This window comes from Leptodactylus fuscus, chromosome 5 (assembly GCF_031893055.1).
Source record: "Leptodactylus fuscus isolate aLepFus1 chromosome 5, aLepFus1.hap2, whole genome shotgun sequence".
NCBI lineage: Eukaryota > Metazoa > Chordata > Amphibia > Anura > Leptodactylidae > Leptodactylus > Leptodactylus fuscus.
The window spans coordinates 173446720-173467164 of record NC_134269.1 but is presented as its reverse complement, the minus strand read 5'-3'; the positions used below and the strand labels follow the sequence as shown (position 1 = coordinate 173467164).

The 20445-nt window shown below is 42.0% G+C and overlaps 1 protein-coding gene across 1 annotated transcript in view; it reads right to left on the bottom strand.

Annotated features, from left to right (window-relative positions):
* Nucleotides 1-1279: 1279 nt before the first annotated feature.
* Nucleotides 1280-20445, bottom strand: part of LCP2 (lymphocyte cytosolic protein 2) — a 62547-nt gene continuing 43381 nt past the window's right edge. The window contains exons 10-21 of the mRNA XM_075274768.1: nucleotides 14823-14897; nucleotides 13164-13189; nucleotides 11573-11598; nucleotides 10458-10535; nucleotides 10100-10130; nucleotides 9035-9047; nucleotides 8151-8256; nucleotides 7659-7720; nucleotides 7338-7408; nucleotides 4622-4699; nucleotides 2582-2731; nucleotides 1280-1735 (exon numbers count right to left, since the gene is read on the bottom strand). Coding sequence (XP_075130869.1) covers nucleotides 1604-1735; nucleotides 2582-2731; nucleotides 4622-4699; nucleotides 7338-7408; nucleotides 7659-7720; nucleotides 8151-8256; nucleotides 9035-9047; nucleotides 10100-10130; nucleotides 10458-10535; nucleotides 11573-11598; nucleotides 13164-13189; nucleotides 14823-14897 — 848 coding nt within the window. The 3' untranslated portion in view covers nucleotides 1280-1603. The remainder of the gene's footprint in view (nucleotides 1736-2581; nucleotides 2732-4621; nucleotides 4700-7337; nucleotides 7409-7658; nucleotides 7721-8150; nucleotides 8257-9034; nucleotides 9048-10099; nucleotides 10131-10457; nucleotides 10536-11572; nucleotides 11599-13163; nucleotides 13190-14822; nucleotides 14898-20445) is intronic.

Sequence of the window (20445 nt, the reverse complement as noted above, 5' to 3'; positions counted from 1 at the left end):
AATGAATGTTAAGTTTTTACAAGTAATTTAATATCAAAGGTGGTCAGATGAGCAGAACAAGCAATAAGATGTGTTAACATTACTGTGTGGTTACAGCAATACATATTACATTGTGACATTAGAATTTAATCCAGATTATTCTGTTTAGTGGAGATGCAAAGTGTTGGGCCCAAAACCAAAGCGTTCTTTAATTTTGCAAAGATGAGCATTGTCCATAAAGGAAAAGTCTATGGAAATTAAAGAATTAGCTCTTTGCATAACAAACTTCAAGCGAGAAAGCCATGCTGTTCACTAGGGTTGAGCCGATCTTGAGGTTTCAGGATCGATTTTAAAATCCGATTTCCGATCATTTTCCAGCCGATCCCGATCGTGAAATTTGCTCAATCGCCGATCGAAATCCAATCTTTTCCGATCCCGATCGCTCAACCCTAGTCAATGCTTCTCTATGGGAAAAATCACTTTTAGGGTTGAGCCGATCTTAAGATAACCTCCGAATTCGATCCCGCTGGAAAAGATCGGGATCGGATTTTCGATCGCGATCGTGAAATTTACTCGATCGCCGGTCGGAATCTGATTTTCCAATCCTGATCGCTCATCTTTACTGTTCACATATTCAGTGGAAGTCAGTACATGTATTGGGTAACCAACAAAAAATGTTTCTATTAAAATGTGAATAATATCCCTATGTGTAAAGAGAAAACTAAATGAATGAAATAATATTAATTGGTGAATGGTGACTGTCTGTGTTTAGTGTATATTGGCCTCTAGTCTACAATCAGAATATTATATAGAGTCGCAGGGTTTTCATATAAGATTAAACTTTCAATACACCTGTACCCAACCAAGTTCTGCATGTACACAGTACGTCTAATGGACTCATATATTATGGTTATCAAAAAATAAAGAGGTTTTCCAGGTTGAAACTGATTACCTACACTAAGAATAGCTTATCAATATCAGATATCAATATCATATTGGTAGTGGTCCAGCACCCAGCACCCCGGCTGATCAGGTTAATGCAGATCAGCTTCTACTCGGTTCAACCACTACACAGAGAATGATATCGCCTGCTACGTCCTCCATTCGCTATGTATCAGCAGCTAAGGACAGCTGACGCTGGGTTCACACCTGCGTTTGGGGTCTCCGTTCTATGGTTTCCGTCTTCTGCATGCCAGAAGACGGAAACCATAGACTGGGTCCGACCGTGCGCGGCGGTGAGCGTTTTAGGCTCTCTGCCGCGAAACCGGATTATTTTATCCGGACACATAGTACTGCATGACTCTGCGGACTCTGTGTCCGGATTATAAAACCCGGTTTCGCGGTGGAGAGCATAAAACGCTCACCGCCGCACACGGCCGGACATCTCTCTCACCCATTCAAATGAATGGGTGAGAGAGACTCCTGCAGGTTTCTGTATCCTGCCTGTGTTTTAGGCAGGAAACGGAAACCTAAGTATGGAGTGCCGGGCCGCAGATGTGAACGAGCCCTGATCGGCGGGGGTTCTGATTGTCCGACCCCCGCCCCATCTAATATTGATGCTCTATCCTAAGAACAGGCTATCAATATTCTTAGTCTGAAAACCCCTTTAAGGAATTACAGTGAATTATTTGATAAAGCTACTGTCAGCAATACACGCAAGCTTGCAGTGTTGTCTTGAACCTCGGTCTTTCCCATCAATAAGGAGAAGAGGATTTTTGCAAAAGAAGTCAATAATTTCGGAAACAGAGTCAAAAGTCTGTTGAGGGAAACAAAACATAAGTGGGTTCATGTAACTGATAGGAAGCAGTTCATATGTGTTTTATGACAAATGCACAGTCAATGTAATTTATTTTATCAAGCAAACAATGGAACCTCGTAGATACCAGATTATTAGGATCATAAAAAGTACTTAAAGGAATCTTAAAGACAGAAAAAGCGCTTTCTCCATTAAAGGGGTTGTCCGTGGTTAAGTTTTTTTATGGCCATAAATACCCGATCGGTCCTTGGACTAATCATCTGTATAGAGTCGCTTCCGGTGTCCGTCCTATACACTATACAGTGTCCGAAGCAGAAAATCCTGTCCCCTGTACAACTGCTGAGCATCATCACTGCAGCTCAACACCCTTTGAGGTCAGTGGGAACTGAGCTGCAATGACAGCACCTGGCTGCTCGTGCACTTGGCTTCGATAGAGGGGGCTGAGCTTTCTGCTTCTGGCCCTGTATACTGTATAGGACCAGCACCAAAATCGGCTCCATACAGCTCCATTCGCTAGAATCCCATCCACCTTGCAGTGACTGTAAAATGCCATTTTTTTCCGCTGCGTTTCCACTGTGGCCAAAACGTGGCATTTACAGTATACCACTTTGGGCTCCAAATTTACTGTGTTTTTTTGAGCCAAAGTCAAGAATGGCTACAAAAGGAATGGAAAATATATAAGAAGTTCTTATACTTCTCTCTTCTGCTCAATCCACTCCTGGCTTTGGCACAAAAAACAGCGGCAAAATCTGCAACAAAAAAAAGCTGTGGTTCTGCAACGTGGGGCCTCAGCCTTACAATGTACCTGTAATTACATACAATAATAGGCTATATGCTATACTATACCTCATGCCCTCCTGATCCTAAAAGGTATACTTCATTATTCTGGTCGTAGCGAATTCGTACATTATACACTTTATTTCTATACAGCACCATAAGTACATATGGCAGGGACGTTGTGGATTGAGAGCAATTTCTCACAAGGAATGTACCATCCTATGAAAAATAAAGATATATTTCAATTTTTTAGACATAAAATTCCGTAAAGAAAATACATTGTTAAATGGATTGTGTGAAAATGAGGACTCCTCGACTGCTGATGCCAGACTGTGTGTGGTTCTGTACCGCATTGTGCAGCAGCCTCATAAATAGGGTTGAGCGATCAAGATCGGAAAAGATCGGATTCCGATTGATGGTCGAGTAAATTTCACAATCGCAATCGGAATTCCGATCCCGATCAAGGTCAGAGGTTATCTCAAGATCGGCTCAACCCTATTCATGTATATATCATAAATAGGGTTGAGCGATTGGGATTGGGAAAAATCTGATCCCGATCAGTGATTGAGTAAATTTCACGATCGCGATCAGGATCAGCTGGAAAATGATCAGAAATTGGATTTTAAAATCGATCCTGAAATCTCAAGATTGGCACAACCCTACTCATAAATCAATCACAATTCTCAGAGTCAAATAGTTCCTAATGCATACAAGATCCAACAAGCCATTGGTTACAAAACTATTATATATTTACCCAAAACTGTATCTGCTACTGTCACATCACTAAGATTATGTTTAGGTTAGATAAAATCCTAGGAACCCTCAGATTGTAATACATGATTTTTAAGGCAGCTTGCAGGTTTGATTTGGACCTAATTCGATCTTCTGGTCTGAACTGGAGTACCTGAGCACAAATTGAACCTTAAAAAAGCCAACTCATCTCTATTGCTGATCCAGTTCATTCATTTCCATTTCTGTCTTGTATATTGCACATTAAAACTCACTTTTTAATTCTTCCACCAATTGATGAGAAGCTGGAACTGACAAACATATTAAAGGGGTTGTCCAGGAGGGCAGGAGAATAGGGAAGGTAAAAAAAAGAGGTCATACTCACCTTTCCCTGGTGCTCCGGTGTCCCCTGCCACTGTACAAACCAGCATGTGCCAGGACTTGTCCAAGACTTGTCCAAATCAGTGGCCTCAGAAGTCACAGGAAAGAAGCCCGTGATGCCACTCACATACTTGCATACGTCACCAGTTCCTTCCTTAAGCAGTCGCATGCAGTGAGGACTTCACAGGGGACGCTGGAGCGCCGGAGTAGGCGAGTATGACTTTTTCTTTTACGTTTAAACTTCTCCTGCCTCCTGGACAAGTACTGCACTTCCTGGACAACCCCTTCAAGTCTTGCTATCTTTATCATTTACAAACTGAAGTGACCTGGATGTTGGCAGTTTTCTAAAGAAAGATGATGGCCATTGTAGTGCATGTAGACCAAACTAAAATTGTATTTGGTACCCATCTATCTGTAAGGACCAGTCAGTCATATACTGATCATGCTTCATAGAAAAAACTTATCATTTTTCCTGTTTTAAAGCATTGTAGAGAACATTTACTAAAGGGTTTTTTAGAGATTTTAATATTAGGATAGGCTATCAATATGACATTAGCTGGTGTCCAACTCTTGGCAGCTCTCCTCATTATCTATTTAAAGGGGCCACTTTACAACACGCTGTACATACATTTCATACATTGGTCTCAGTGCATTCCTCTACTGACATGAGATGCACAAAAATTATTAAGATCAATAATCTTAATAATTCTGTGGCATCTTAGGATGTCCCATTCATCAGAATTGAAATCTAATTCAGTTCGGAACTGTAGAATGTTTCAGCTATAACTTGTGCAAGTGTTCCTTGTACGTAAGGCATGATACATTTATCGGCCTATAATTTTTGAGATCTCCAACAGTTCAACCATTCTCTTGGAATTTGTATTGGGTTACATCATTAATAATATTAGCAACAATTTACAAATATCAAATCTTCATGTAAATTAAGGTATCCAATTCAAATTGCAAAAAAAATTATAGGAAAAGAATCCATTGTCTTACCATATTGATATATCGTAAAGCATTTTCAGCCTCCCTTCTTGACATATTACCAAAGTACCATTTTTCTGAATGAATATCCTAAAAAACATATCATTAATGTACATAGTACAAAAAGGCAAAGATCCATTATCAGTCTATGTTCACACAGGACATAGTGGTAGTGATATGGCAGAAAGCCTCACCACAACCACAAGATTCTAAGGCTAAATTCATAACACCTATGTGGTGCTATGTCAGATATTCAAGGATAATACAATGCTTACCACACATACATTTTAATAACCAATTGTATGCAAGTAGGGTTGAGCGATCGGGATAGAAAAAGATCGGATTCCGATCGGCGATCGAGTAAATTTCACTTTTACAATTAGGTGGGATTGAGGTCAGAGGTTATTTCCGACAGTGCTTTGCTACTGGCCAAGCATTGTGGGAAAAGATAACAATGTTAGCTAGGTCCCATAGGAATGAATGGATGCAGCTGACACACAGCCTGTGCCGGCGTCCGGCCGCTTAACCCCCTGCGCGCGGGCTGCCTCCATGCATTCTAATGGGAGACTAGCTAACATGTCTAGTAGTTAACACTTACCTGCACAGAAGCGCTGCTGCTGGTCCAGTCCCCACTGTTCTTGCTCCTCTTCTTGCCTCGCTGCCCCCGCCTCCCAGGTTTGTGTTACAGATCTAGGAAGAAGGCGGGGCTTGCGGCTTAGGAGATTGTGGGTGGGTACTGGGAGGGGAAACTTGAGTGATGCACTCACGTCTCCCCGCCCTGTACCTGCCCACACTGTCCTAACCCACAAGCCTCGCCTTCTTCCTAGGTCTGTAACACTAACCTGGGAGGCGGGGGCAGCGAGGCAAGAAGAGGTGAGAAGAGGAGCAAGAACAGCGGGGACCAGACCAGTGGCAGCGTTTCTGTGCAGGTAAGTGGACAACAGGGGGGACTAAGTAGCCAGAGGATTTTTTTTTAATCACTACACAGCGTGGAGTCTAACAATTAAAGCGTTTAGTTCTTAGACTCCATGCTGTGTAGTGAATAGGATCATTTTTAAAATCTGATCCTCGATTATTAAAAAAATACCATTGATTTGCATTGGGATCAGAATTGGGATCGGGATCAGATTCGAATGGAAAATTATCGGAAATCGGATTTTAAAAACAATCCTGAGATCTCAAGTTCAACCCTATATGCAAGTACAATACTGTAGATGTTTTGTTTTAATGATGTTCAATGCAGACATATGCAATTTTATGGCTGCATATACCCCTTTCATACGTATGCACGCTCAGCCAACCATGTTAATATTCACTACAGGAAGATGACAGAATATCATTGCCACCTTTGGTAGTGGATTACCTCCCTTCAGGAAAAAGGAGTGGGCATGTTGGAATCCAACTGCTCGATCCCTATCTCTTTGACATCTGCTGTGGATTGACAGTCAGGAATTCTGCCAACACCAGAGGTTCGCAACCTTGGACACTCCAGCTGTCGTGGAGCTACAACCTCACGCTCGTCTTCTTGCGCTGTTTTTCTTGGAGCTACCCATAGAAGTGAATGAGGCTGCTGGTAGTTGTAATTCCACAGCAGCTGAAGTGATGAAGGCTGCTTATCCCTGGCCTACACATAAGTCGGTTAGCTCGTCCTGCCAAAATTTGCAGTCTAATGTGTGTGGCCATATTGAGTTAAATAACTTTTTTCATTATCATTAAATTTAGATACAAAGTTTCCTTTTTTTACCCAGGTCCATTTAGTCAATCAAATCCAAAACCTGGGGCAGAATAACTAATGCAACTGCAATTCTGGAGTAATCTTCCACAAAAAAAACATGGCACACATACTTTATACCTTGTTTTCTAAGTATTTTAGATACATTATAACATTTTCTATTCTGTGTCCGATATGTGGCTTGAAATTTTTAGAAATGGGGCAGGGCTTATCAAAAGGAGGCAGAGCTGAATATGTGACACCATGCACCAGCACAATTGCTGAAATAGGGGCAACATGGTGGCTCAGTGGTTAGCACTACAGCCTTACAGTGATGGAGTCCTGGGTTTGAATCTTGCCAGGGACAACATGTGCAAGGAGTTTGTATGTTCTCCCTGTGTTTGCGTGGATTTCCTTCCATCCTACAAAGCCATACCGATAGGAAAAAAAAAAAAGTACATTGTGAACCCTATATGGGGCTCATAATCTACATTAAAAAAAGTTGGCAAAATATTGGTGCGTTTTTTTTGTTCTAAGTTAAGTGATGTAACGTTATAAAGACTAAAAGTGCGCCAGACTTCAGCAATACACACTTTGATAAACCTGGCACAGCTTTAGACTGTCTAGATCAGGGGTGCTCACACTTTTTCAGCGTGTGAGCTACTTTATTAGCTGACCAAGGCAAAAGATCTACGAGGGCGGGGCCGGGGCGAGCCTGTGGGCGGGGCCGGGATGGGCCTATGGCGGGCCGGGGGCGGGCTTGTGGGGGGGGGACGGGCATGTGGGCCCCGCCTGCCAGTGTCCGGAGATCACTCTAAGCCTGCACTGTGAACAAGCAGACACCGGGGATCCCTGCATCCAGCTATCGACCTATACGTCCTTTGCGATCTACCAGTAGATCGCGATTGATGTATTGGGCACTGCTGGTCTAGATTATGTTTACAGTGTAAAGTAAAATTTTGACAGTATTATTTTATGCGCCCCACTATGTGTATGGACATAATATTATGGTCTTACCTCATTTGCCGATGTTGAGTTATAGGGCATACTAGGGATTGGTGCTGGCGGTCTACCATTAGGTGATCCTTCTGAAAATAGAAATTAAAATCAGTGCGTAAGTATACAGTAATATATTGTTAGGACCACATGAGGGTACAATATATACAAAATGCAATATGGCAAGTTATTACAGCATATGAACATGATATTATTACTGCTATGATCTTGCTGTTGTTGAGTTGATCACTGTTTATTGTTCATCGAGTAATAGAGAGGTTGTCGTGGCTTTCACCCTATTACAATACAGTACATACAGGTGTTCAATAACATGAAGCTTACCTGGTTTATAAGGGGGGTATGAAAGGCCTCCGTGAGCTTGTAGTGGACTGGCACTGTGGCATCTGTAGAATATATGGTTACTTTTTTATACTCTAATTGATTTCCATACAGTCCATTTGAAACCACAACCCAAGTACGTTATAAGGTCCACCAGTCCATTTTTTTCCTTAACTGTGACTAAGGCCTAATGCACATGGCCTTGCTGATCCTGAACATGACATTCACTATTAGATATGAGCCCATGATGTAGCTCTTTTTACCTCCAATGTTGAATGTTATTCTGTACAAATTCATGAGAAAACCTAATAGCATAATCTGGGAAGAATAGTCAAACTAAAATATCTCCTCCAAAAGTGATTCGAGATGCCTGAAGATCAGTCCCTCTTCCTTTCGGAGGAATTATTCTGGCTTGGTTTTTATACTTAGATTATACTTTTTTTTTTTTTTTTAAGAATTTACACAACAATTGTATGGAGTGACATATATACATACATATCTGAAGTAGGCAGAGTGTTCGATCCCATATTTCTGATGGAGGGTTTTGGTGATGTTGAAGGAAATGTGTTTGAATGATGAGAAGGAAACAATCTCCGTGGATCTATAATGTATTAAAAAGACAGAAATAAACTATTTGATAGCCTCACTAGCATAGTGTAATGTCCCCAACCTGTTCTCCGCAGCCTCATATAGTTGGGCCGCTTGTATACTGTAATGGTACGGTTTAGTGGACACCAGAGACATCACAGCATTACTACAATTTGTTACAAGTATTAAACCATATAACTGACAGTAAACACTAGGTTAAAAGCCATATTACTAGGTCATATATATAGCAGGGTTGAGCCGATTTTGAGATTTCAGGATCGATTTTAAAATCCGATTTCCGATCATTTTCCAGCCGATCCCCATCCCGATCGTGAATTTTGTTCAATCGCCAATCGGGATCCGATCTTTCCCAATCGCTCAACCCTATTAATGATATATACATGAATAGGGTTGAGCCGATCTTAAGATAACCTCCAACCTCGATCCCGCCGGAAAAGATCGGGATCGGAATTCTGATCGTGATTGTGAAATTTACTTGATCGCCAATTGGAATCCGATCTTTTCCAATACCGATCTCTCAATCCTAATATATAGTAATAGGATGTATTGGCCCCGTCCACCTGACTACTAATACTAGAATGAGAATTAATAAATGCCAAATAATACAGAAACTTTTCTAACAAAATTGTATATCAATTTGTTCAGCACGTCTTACTGTATATAGACCGGCTCAGGATTTTAAATATGACCGGTTCCTTTTAAATTCTGTGTATGAAAACCTAATTGACACAAAGATGTATATGATGTATATGGAAGAAATCTGCACTTACCATTTAAATCAGGCTGCAAACAAGCATAGGACAGCATTAGTGTTAATAATGTAACATGTGGTTTTAACAAAAAGCCTTTCAACAGTTATACATATGATATAGATTTTCTATTGCTTTGTCCAGTTAACCGCACTTGGTAATAAACTATGTTACACAGATAATATGCTTATCTTCAGAATGTTACCCATTGAAATAGAACGTTGTAAACTCTTTATCCACACTGTTGCTAAAATGGATTGATCCCCAGGCCCATCATAAATGGATGAGGGAGAATTCTTTGAAGTCTAATGCTTAAAAACTGAAATATACTCGAGTATATACTCGAGTATAAGCCAAATTTTTAAGCACAGTTTTTGTGCTGAAAAAGCCCCCCTCGGCTTATACTCGAGTCAAGCAAAAAGAAAAAAAAAAAAAAAATTTTTTTTGTGGTGGTGGTGGTGGTGGGGTGTCTATGACCAGCCGGAATAGTAATGTATAGAATCTCCCATAAAATAGTGGAAAAAAAAGAAGCTTTAAAAAATATATTAAAAAAATAGAATAAATAAAAGTTCTAAATCACTCCTTTCCCTAGAATACATATAAAAATAGAAAATTACTGTGAAACACATACACATTAGGTATCCTGTGTCTGAATATACTGAATATAGGATATGCGGTGCTCTTTTTCCATCAGGAGCACTGCAGATACTCTATATTCAGCCAAGCTAAGTTCCAATTGGGGGGAAAAAAATCCAGTCCTCAAGTTCGGGGAAGCAGCAGACAGACAACCAAAACACCCCCTCCCTTTCCCCACCACCCAGCAACTACTGCACCCAAAAACTCTGACCATTTTAATTTTTAAAATTTTCCAGTAGCTTCTGCATTTCCCCCATAGGCTTATACTCGAGTCAATAAGTTTTCCCAGTTTTTTGTGGTAAAATTAGGGGGGGGGCGGCTTATACTCGGGTCGGCTTATACTCGAGTATATATATTCCTTTCTAAATAATCTAGCAGAGATTATAAAATCAAAACTGCTGGTGACAGTAACCTCAATTGTCTATATAAGCAAATACGTGGTATACTCACTGAAGGAACGTCTTCAGAATGTGGAATATGACTAGAAGTTAAAGAACATAATATATGGTTATTTGTTGGGTACAACTAGGGTTAGTGTTACCTTACGGCTTTTCTTTGCTAAAAATTGCATTTTATAGTCTGAATAATATGGTATATGACTTTTTCCACAGGTGCAAATATTCTGGTACAGCAAAGACACCATGCCTGATGCGCGTTGTACATATAAATTTATATATGAATAATATCTTACATACATTTATAAGTGAAAACAATCTTACATATAGTACAAGGTAAAGAAAGATGATGTTACAGACAGGATTACTTGGATGATCCTTCTTACTGACGCCTCTTTCAGAATGAGCCTTACCTTGAATAGCTTGATTTCATGCCTGAAGGCTGATTTGGCAGCGCGGGTTTCCTCAAAGCTTCTGGCTTTCCTGTAGGCCTAAACACATTTTTGTTACTATTGTTAGCACATATGCCCAAAATGATATAGAGCCAAGGCATCATGGCACTGTTCACATTTTATATCCTTAGTGACTTTCATTATACATGTATATTGGATGTGCACTGAGCCAATATGCATATCTCTCAACTTTCAAAGGACAGAAAGAAGGACAAACTGTGTGGCATGTTACGAGTGCCACGTCAAATTTGGCTCCGCCCACTTCTACGCTGACTCTGTCCATTGTCACCAATTTTTATACAGTATAATGCTTCTACAGTCACCCTAACATTATATGAGCCCACATTATAATGTTCCCCTCCAAGTGCCCCACACTATGAAGCCCCTCTGCTCATGCCCCAGTTAAACTGGGGGCAAATAGAAGGGAACATTAAACTGGGTCAGCTACCAGCTACCACCATGGTCCTCCTGCAGTTGCCCCCAGTTTAATGTCCTCTCCATCAGTCCCCAGTTTAATGTCCCCCCTTCATCTGCCCCTAGTTTCATTGCCTCGTCAACTACCACCAGTTTAATGTCCCCCTTCATCTGCCCCCAGTTTAATGTCCCCCTTCATCTGCCATCAATTTAATGCCCCTCTTCATCTATCCCAAGCTTCATGTCCCCGTTCATCTGCCACCAATTTAATGCCGCCCTTTATACCCCCAGTTTAATGTCCACTTCATCTGCCACCAATGTAATGTCCCCCCTCCATCTGCCACCAATTTAATGTCCCCCTTCATCTGCCATCAATTTAATGCCCCTCTTCATCCATCCCAAGCTTCATGTCCCCGTTCATCTGCCACCAATTTAATGCCGCCCTTTATACCCCCAGTTTAATGTCCACTTCATCTGCCACCAATGTAATGTCCCCCCTCCATCTGCCACCAATTTAATGCCCCCCTTCAACAGGCATCACAGTTGTCAATATGTACCAGATATAGATTAGATTTAAATGATACGTGAATTACTTGTCATATTTATACACATAATAATCACCATGTTTTCAATGCCTATGCACATGTTATTGTTACCATTACCTTATACTTGGAGGTAGTGTGACAGCCTAGGGAAAAACAAACATAGCAGTAAATTCATTGTCAACTTTTGCAGATAACCTACACTATCACTAGGAGTAATGTACTTTAAGGCATCTATACTGAAAAATGTTGCCCAAGTCATTTTTATTGATAACGTATCTTCAGGAACCACAGGACCCCCATATGAGCGTCGTGACCTCTTCACTTTTTATATTACAAGTTTTTCATATGCATTGTAGTAACAGCCTCATCCCATAGAAGGAATGGTACAAGGCTGTAATTACATCACACGGCCACTATGGTGTGCAATGTAAACAGTGAAAAGATCATGGTCGGGGTCTGGTCAAACAGCTGATCAGCAGGGGTTCTGAGTGTGGCACCCTATCTAATCTCTTATTGGTAACCTATTCTGATGAGTAGGATATGTTCTTCAAAATGTTTCCTATGTCTGTTGAGGAACTCTCGCCCCTGCGATACCCCTCTCTGTATTTTCTGAATACAAACGAACAATGCCAGTTTTAAAATATTGTGTCGTTTGTATCAAACCATATGCAAAAATACTGAAAAAAGTTTCCCACTGCAAGTTTTATTTAATATGCAATACACTTTTTCATTATTTGATGTACTGATTCTACATTCACATTAACATTCGTCTCCGTCTTTTGTATCCCCAAAAGATGGAGAACCTGTCCGCATAAATAGCAGTTACCTATAATGGGGTCTGCAGGTTTCTGCAAAGTTTCTGAAGGTCTTATACTGAAACCAGCGAGAGTAAAGTTCTCCTTGCAAAGTTCTCCTTCCCTGCAGCGGAGGCTCAACGTGGATGTGTATACAGCCTATTTCCCTGACTTCTAGAGCAATCCCCAGTTTTCAACTCATGTTCAACAAACATGTCATATTTTTCAGCATTTTTTTAGCATGTGAGATACTGTACATAATTCATACCATCATAAATCTCCTCACCCCCTACACCCGGTGTAGTTTTTTTTTTTTTTAATGCCTTCTACAGTGTTTCGTTATTTGTACAATTCTCATTTCCAATATTACTTTTTCATAGTGAAAACTTAAGAAACCTGCTGCAAATTCTGACACTGAAGATGATTTCTTATGGCAGAGCGCCCTCTAATGGACAGCGTTAGTAGTTCATTGTCTTATTAATTTTGCTGTTTTGCAAAAGCGATTCCAGTTGTTGCTCTTACAATATTACAGTGTGTTTGAAAAAAAATAAGAAAGGCAATGAAAAGAAAGACAATAAGGCTTTGTTCACAACTTGCATTAGCCATGCTCTGGTTTTTCTGTTCAGGGTACGTTTTGGAATACCCAAAAACCTAAAAAGACTTTCTGTTGTTGGTTGGTTTTGCCAGACAGAAAGTCAAAATCAAATTTTTGGGACTGCCCATTAAAGAAAAAGAATCCACAGTTTTTCCAGGACTTTTGGTCCTCCAATGGAGGAGCAGGTGTGAACCTAGACTTATTGTGCTGGATATTCACATGATGATACACTTAACCTTTAACACTACCAAGTGATGTGTTGTGATATATGTATATGTGGTTTGTCACTTTGGATATCTTCTGTGTGGATTTTATTTACCTTTGCTTGACCGGGCAGAGTTTTTCCTGAGAGAAAAAAAATGAAAATGATATTTTTTAATATTAAATGAAAAACTGACAAAGCAAAAACCATCACAATCCATTAAAAGTGTGAATACATTACTGTGCAAAAATATACAAACAGCATACAGTAGACTAGTATAACTAGGGTCAGGGGATAATCATACACATTAGGGAAAGTGTGCGTCTACCTGGGCATACGGAGACTTACAAGTCATTCCTGCTCCGCTAGGGATTCTGGGTAAAAAATATGCAAATCTATTCTCCAGGATGTAATTAGGAGAAGGGCAGCATACAGAGGCAATGTTCTCCTAATTACATCCAGGAGAATAGATTTGCATATTTTTTACTCAGAATCCCTAGCGGAGCAGGAATGACTTGTAAGTCTCCGTATGGCTAGGTAGACGCACACTCTTCCTAAATTATAGCTCTTACATAATCTAAAAAACTATAAATACAGGGTTAGGCTAATCTGTGAGCTCATTCATTATAACTGTGTGACAGGAACTGTCTACTCATCAGTAGTTAGTGATGTTTGTGTCTTCCCCTGTGGAGACTCTGTGTAGAACAATTAATCATTCAGGAAGTTAATACTGGCTAAATTACACTATCTACCAATAAGTGTTTGGACACCCAGTAAAGTTCTGCAAAGGTGGAGTTATGGGAGTTATGAGCTGATGGAACCCTTGGTCCCAGTGCATGGAAAACTCGACGCTGACACCTATTGCACTATTTTAGATAACAGTGTGCTTCCTAGATTATGGCGGTTCTATGGGTCGGACCGATGTTACTTCCAGGATGACAACGCCAGCTGTCATGTAGTGAGGTCTACCATGGCTTGGTACAGTGACAATCAGGTTATCCGACTGGACTCAAGCACCTCTGGGACGAGTTGGATCGCCGAACTAAGGGGTGCAGCAGCCGACCAAAATCAGTGAAAGAACGTACCTGTCTTCTCCAAGCCAAATGGAATAAAATACTACTAGCCGTCATACAAGGACTTGTGGAAAGCCCCGGAGGGTTGAGGCTGTAATTGCTGCTCGTGCCGCTTGGACCACAGGTGTCCAAATACTTATTGGTAGACAGTGTATGTTGGAATAGATACTTGAATGGAAAAAAATACTTTTTAGCTAAACCTTGCAAAATCTATTGAAAGTCCAAAAGTGTGGAGGCAACACGGTGGCTCAGTGGTTAGCACTGTACCCTTGCAGCGCTGGAGCCCTGGGTTCGAATCCTGCCAAGGACAACACCTGCAAGGAGTTTGTATGTTCTCCCCGAGTTTGCTTGGATTTGCTCCCACACTCTAAAGACATACTGGTAGTGATAGGGAAAAATGTACGTTGTGAGCCCTATATGAGATCACAACCTAAAAAAAAGAAAGCTCAGTAGTGCAGTATTTTTTGTGCTACATTGACTGTGCTGTATATCATGGCTTTTACATATTGACCAGGCCAAGGATATTGGATAATGGTGGGGTAGGGTGTGCGGACAATTTTATCTCCCTTAAGAAACTATTCGGAGGAATTAATAAAAAATTCTCATAAGTGAAATGAATAAAATGAATTAAAAGGCAGTGACTATACAGTGTTATAGTATATAAACTGTGTCACAATGTATGTACAGTAGTCACATTACTGACCTGAAGTTGGAAGTGGTTTTCCAGCATTTCCTTGCATAGTCGGTTTGGTTGTTCTGTCTACATTTGGACCTAGAGCTATGATGAAGAGAAGGAAACAAAAGTAGTTACATGGAGATAAGAAATAAAGTTCATCTCTGCAGAAAATATATGTCGGAAAAACACGTTATCTACTAAAAATTCATTGGAATAAACAATTTCTGTCTCTCTAATTAGGCTGCGCTGGGTAAGTCAGAACATATGTCACGCTGGCGAGCAGTATGGGATGGGAATAGGTAGCTGTAATAATTGTAAGCGTATTATTATACTGGCATTGCTGCTTTATTCTCATTAGTATAGGAAGACATTGGAACACATGAATAATAATGTTACAAGATATAGAATTAGAATGATATTTTTATGAAAATCTGTATTTATCCCCTTAAGGATGGAGTCATCTAAAGTCTTAATGGGTGAGGGATGTTATTTTTTTCTTCATTTTTGCCTCCTCATATACCATCAGATACATCTTTCTGTCTGTACTTGAACCCTACAAATTGTACGGCGCTGCGGAATATGTTGATGCTATAAAAATAATTTATTATTATTATTATTATTATTATTATTATTATTAATAATAATAATAAATATCTATATTTTTATTTCTTCTTATATGACAAAAGTATTCACTTAAATAATGTTATGATTATTAATATTTTGTTTTCAATTCTTTTTATGCGTGTTCCCCTGTAACTGCGAATGGCAGAATATGCAGTCTGCACTGCAGGGCAAATCTAGGTCTGCTAAGATCAAGCAGCTATCCCAGCACCTAGCATCTGGCACCTAGCTATCCCACGACTCCTTGGATATATATATATATATATATATATATATATATATATATATATATATATATATATCTATATCTATCTATCTATCTATCTATCCATCTATCTATCTATATATATATATATATATATATAGTGGTCAGGAAGTATGGAAAGGAAATAAACCTTTATATTGTCTATATGTGATATGTTTAATGGCAAGAGCAGTACTGCGAGACTGATCAGTCATACACTGTCTACCAATAAGCATTTGGACACCCAGTAAAGTTCTGCGGAGGTGGAGTTATGGTCTGGGGGTGTTTCTCCTGGTATGGACCCTTGGTCCCAGTGCATGGTAAACTCAATGCCGCCTATTGCACTATTTTAGATAACAGTGTGCTTCCTACATTATGGCGGTTCTATGGGTTGGACCAATGTTACTTCCAGGATGACAACGCCAGCTGTCATGTAGCAAGGTCTACCATGGCTTGGTACAGTGACAATCAGGTTAACCGACTGGACTGGCCTGCCCAGAGCCCAGACTTGAATCCTATTGAGCCCCTCTGGGACGAGTTGGATCGCCGAACTAAGGGGTGCAGCAGCCGTCCAAAATCATTGAAAGAACTTACCTGTCTTCTCCAAGCCGAATGGAATAAGATACCACTGGCCATCATATAAGGACTTGTGGAAAGTATGCCCCGGAGGGTGGAGGCTGTAATCGCTGCTCGTGCTGCTCGGACCACAGGTTTCCGAATACCTATTAGTAGACAGTGTATGGAGCCACTGATAGCATCCAGTCACTATAGCAGGGACAGCGTTATCTGCCTCTGGCCCTGTATAGTGTATAGGAGGGGCACTAAAAGAGGCACCATACAGCTGATTGGTCTGGATGGGCCGCCGCTGATCAAGAGTTTATAGCTTATCCTGAGGATAGCTGATAATAAGCTTAAGCCTGGACAAACCCTTTAGGGTAAAAAAAAAAAAAAAAAAAAAAAAACTATAAAATGATTTTTTTTTTAAAGTTGTATATTTCTTTGACTATATTCACATGACTAAAAAAGTGGCCCTGAAAAACAGATGAAATGCAAACTGTCCATTTTTCATGGCTGTTTTGCATCCATTGGACATCTGTTTTTACAGGTCCCTCATGGACAGAAATACGACATGTCCTATTTTTTGACATTCTGTTAAGATGACCCATCAAAAAAGCGGACATGTGAATAGCCACATTAAAATAAATGGCGTGAATGTATTGAGATTGACATTTCCTAGGTAAGTCTTAATCTTTTTCCTCGCTGGCATGGGTGATTTTCTACTTTAACCTTTGCTTGAAGATAGTGGTATAAGGCTGGCTGCGCACGATATTGTGCCTGTAATTGAACGTCTGCTTAATCCTTAAGTACTGTCACGGCGTCTATCATAAATATATGTGTATGATAGTGGTGTATGATTGACACCATGATAGTACTTAAGGGTTAAATGTAAGCCTTTTGTAGTAAACATTTTTTGTATTGTTTTTCTTGTTTTTTTTCATGTTTTGATACACACACATAATAATAATAATAATAATAATAATAATGATAAATTTTATTTATATAGCACCAACACAGGGCCGCCATCAGGAATTTTGGGGCCCCATACAGCCTAAGTGTCTGCCCCCCCCCCCCCCCCGCCATTTTAAAACTACCTTATTTTGCATCATACCGATTATGTACTACATTTCCCTTTATTTAGCAGCATTACAAGGCTTAATCAGATTCTATCTGCAGGTAAAATCTGCTACGTGTGAAAGCGCCTATAGAGAGCCAACACCATCTATAAGAGCCCTCCTAATAAATCCTCAGGGCTTTTTCACATTGAGTTTTTGGCCTCCCTTGCCGGGATACGTTGGTAACCAGTCAGAATCAGCTGTCAACTTATCCCTGCACAAAGAACTGGCCATTAAAAAAAAAGGGGGGGCCTGCAGTTCTCCATGCAGGGATAAGTGGGGAGCTGATTGTGACTGGTTACCAACGTATCCCAGCAAGGGAGGCCAAAAACGCAATGTGAACACTCCTTTAAAGTGAAAGTACCACCCCCAAACAGGCTGCTATGCTAGTAGTATAGCAGCCTACATCATTATTATTCTCCAGCTAAAAACTTATATATTATATATTATTGCCCCAGTTCCCTCTCCGCAGTGCCGCACACCCGATGTCCCAACAATCCCCCCCCCCCGTCCACCCTCTAACATCTTTCCATTGCCCCCTGTACCCATACCTCCCAACTTTTGAAGAACTAAAAGAGGGACAAAACGGGAAATTTAGCCCCACCCACTGTTATGTTGACTCCGCCCACTCATTAATTTTTCATGTGCCCGCACACTGTGTAATCCTCCTACAGTCACCCGTAAATTATATGTCCCCCCTCCGTCTCTCCCCCAGCTTCATATACACCCTTCATCTGCCCCCAGATTCATGTCCCCTCCATCTCTGCCCCCAGATTCATGTTCCCTCCATCTCTGCCCCCAGATTCATGTCCCTCCATCTCTGCCCCCAGATTAATGTCCCCTCCATCTCTGCCCCCAGATTCATGTCCCCCCATCTCTGCCCCCAGATTCATGTCCCTCCATCTCTGCCCCCAGATTAATGTCCCCTCCATCTCTGCCCCCAGATTCATGTCCCCCCATCTCTGCCCCCAGATTCATGTCCCCTTCATCTCTGCCCCAGATCCATGTCCCCTCCATTTCTGCCCACAGATTCATGTCCCTACATCTCTGCCCCCAGATTCATGTCCCTCCATCTCTGCCCCCAGATTCATGTCCCTCCATCTCTGCCCCCAGATTCATGTCCTCTCCATCTCTGCCCCCAGATTCATGTCCCTCCATCTCTGCCCCCAGATTAATGTCCCTCCATCTCTGCCCCCAGATTCATGTCCCTCCATCTCTGCCCCCAGATTCATGTCCTCTCCATCTCTGCCCCCAGATTCATGTCCCTCCATCTCTGCCCCCAGATTAATGTCCCCTCCATCTCTGCCCCCAGATTCATGTCCCCCCATCTCTGCCCCCAGATTCATGTCCCTCCATCTCTGCCCCCAGATTAATGTCCCCTCCATCTCTGCCCCCAGATTCATGTCCCCCCATCTCTGCCCCCAGATTCATGTCCCCTTCATCTCTGCCCCGAGATCCATGTCCCCTCCATTTCTGCCCACAGATTCATGTCCCTACATCTCTTCCCCCAGATTCATGTCCCTCCATCTCTGCCCCCAGATTCATGTCCCTCCATCTCTGCCCCCAGATTCATGTCCTCTCCATCTCTGCCCCCAGATTCATGTCCCTCCATCTCTGCCCCCAGATTCATGTCTCCACATCTCTGCCCCCAGATTCATGCCCCCCATCTCTGCCCCCAGATTCATGTCCCCTCCATCTCTGCCCCAGATTCATGTCCCCTCCATCTCTGCCCCCAGATTCATGTCCCCTCCATCTCTGCCCCCAGATTCATGTCCCCTCCAACTCTGCCCCCAGATTCATGTCCCTCCATCTCTGCCCCAAGTGTCATGCCGTCCTCTCCATCTCTGCCCCCAGATTCATGTCCCTCCATCTCTGTCCCCAGTGTCATGCCGTCCTCTCCTTCATCTGCCCCCAGTTTCACGTTCCACATTACACTTACCTTCTCCTTCGTTCGCCCGCTGCTCGCTGCATGCCTCTCTCTCTTACTGGCGCACAGTTGTAGACGCGATGTGACGTCATCACATCGCGTCTACACTGCCAGGTCGCCGGCGGCAGCGGCGAAGCGAGGAGCTGACACAGGCCGCATATGTGTCAGCGAGAGAGGCCGCAGCGGCGAAGCGAGGAGCTGACACATATGCGGCTGAAGCGAGGAGCTGATCTGTGTCAGCTCCTCGCTTCACCGCTGCCGCCGGCTACCCGACAGTGTAGACGCGATGTCAGCGAGAGAGGCGGCAGCAGCGAAGCGAGGAGCTGACACAGGTCTGCTCCTCGCTTCAGCCGCATATGTGTCAGTGAGAGAGGAGTGGCGAAGCGAGGAGCTGTGTCAGCTCCTTGCTTCAGCCGCGTATGTGTTCAACTCAGATCTGCGTCCTCTGGACACAGATCTGAGTTGAAACAAACAGGACATAAAATGACTGCTGCGGGCGCCAGGGGGCCCGGGCCCCCCCCCATTTTTAAATTTGGCCGGGCCCCTGACGCCAGTAGCAGTAGTACTGGCCTATTGGCGGCCCTGCACCAACATATTCCACAGTGCTGTACAATTTGTAGGGTTCAAATACAGACAAAGATACAATCTATGAGGTAAAGGGGGTGACACATGAGGTAACAGGGGACACAAGACGTAGCAGGGGCGGCATTGCTTATGCAGAGGTCAGACACTTTTGTAATAGAGGTGACTGTCATTACATACACATAAGACTTTATGAGCGGTCAACAGTCGTGACCTTTAACATGTGGATGGAGCTTGGACCTATAAAGTTAGCATAAGATGACATCATATCATGTGGGGAAATGTGGGAGCGTGGACAGAGGAGGGTTAAGGGTTTACGTTAGACATTGTGATAGGCTTGTCTGAAAAGATGTGTCTTTAGTTTGCGTTTGAAACTGTAGAAATTGGGAGTTCATCTGATTGTCCAGGGTAGAGCATTCCAGAGAAGTGGTGCAGCTCGGGAGAAGTCTTGTATACAAGCGTGGGAGGTTCTGATAATAGAGGATGTAAGTGTTAGGTCATTGAGTGAAGGGAGAACACGGGTTGGGTAGTAGACAGAGATGAGGGAGGAAATGTAGGGAGGTGCAGCATTATGGAGAGACTTGTGGATGAGGGGGATAACTT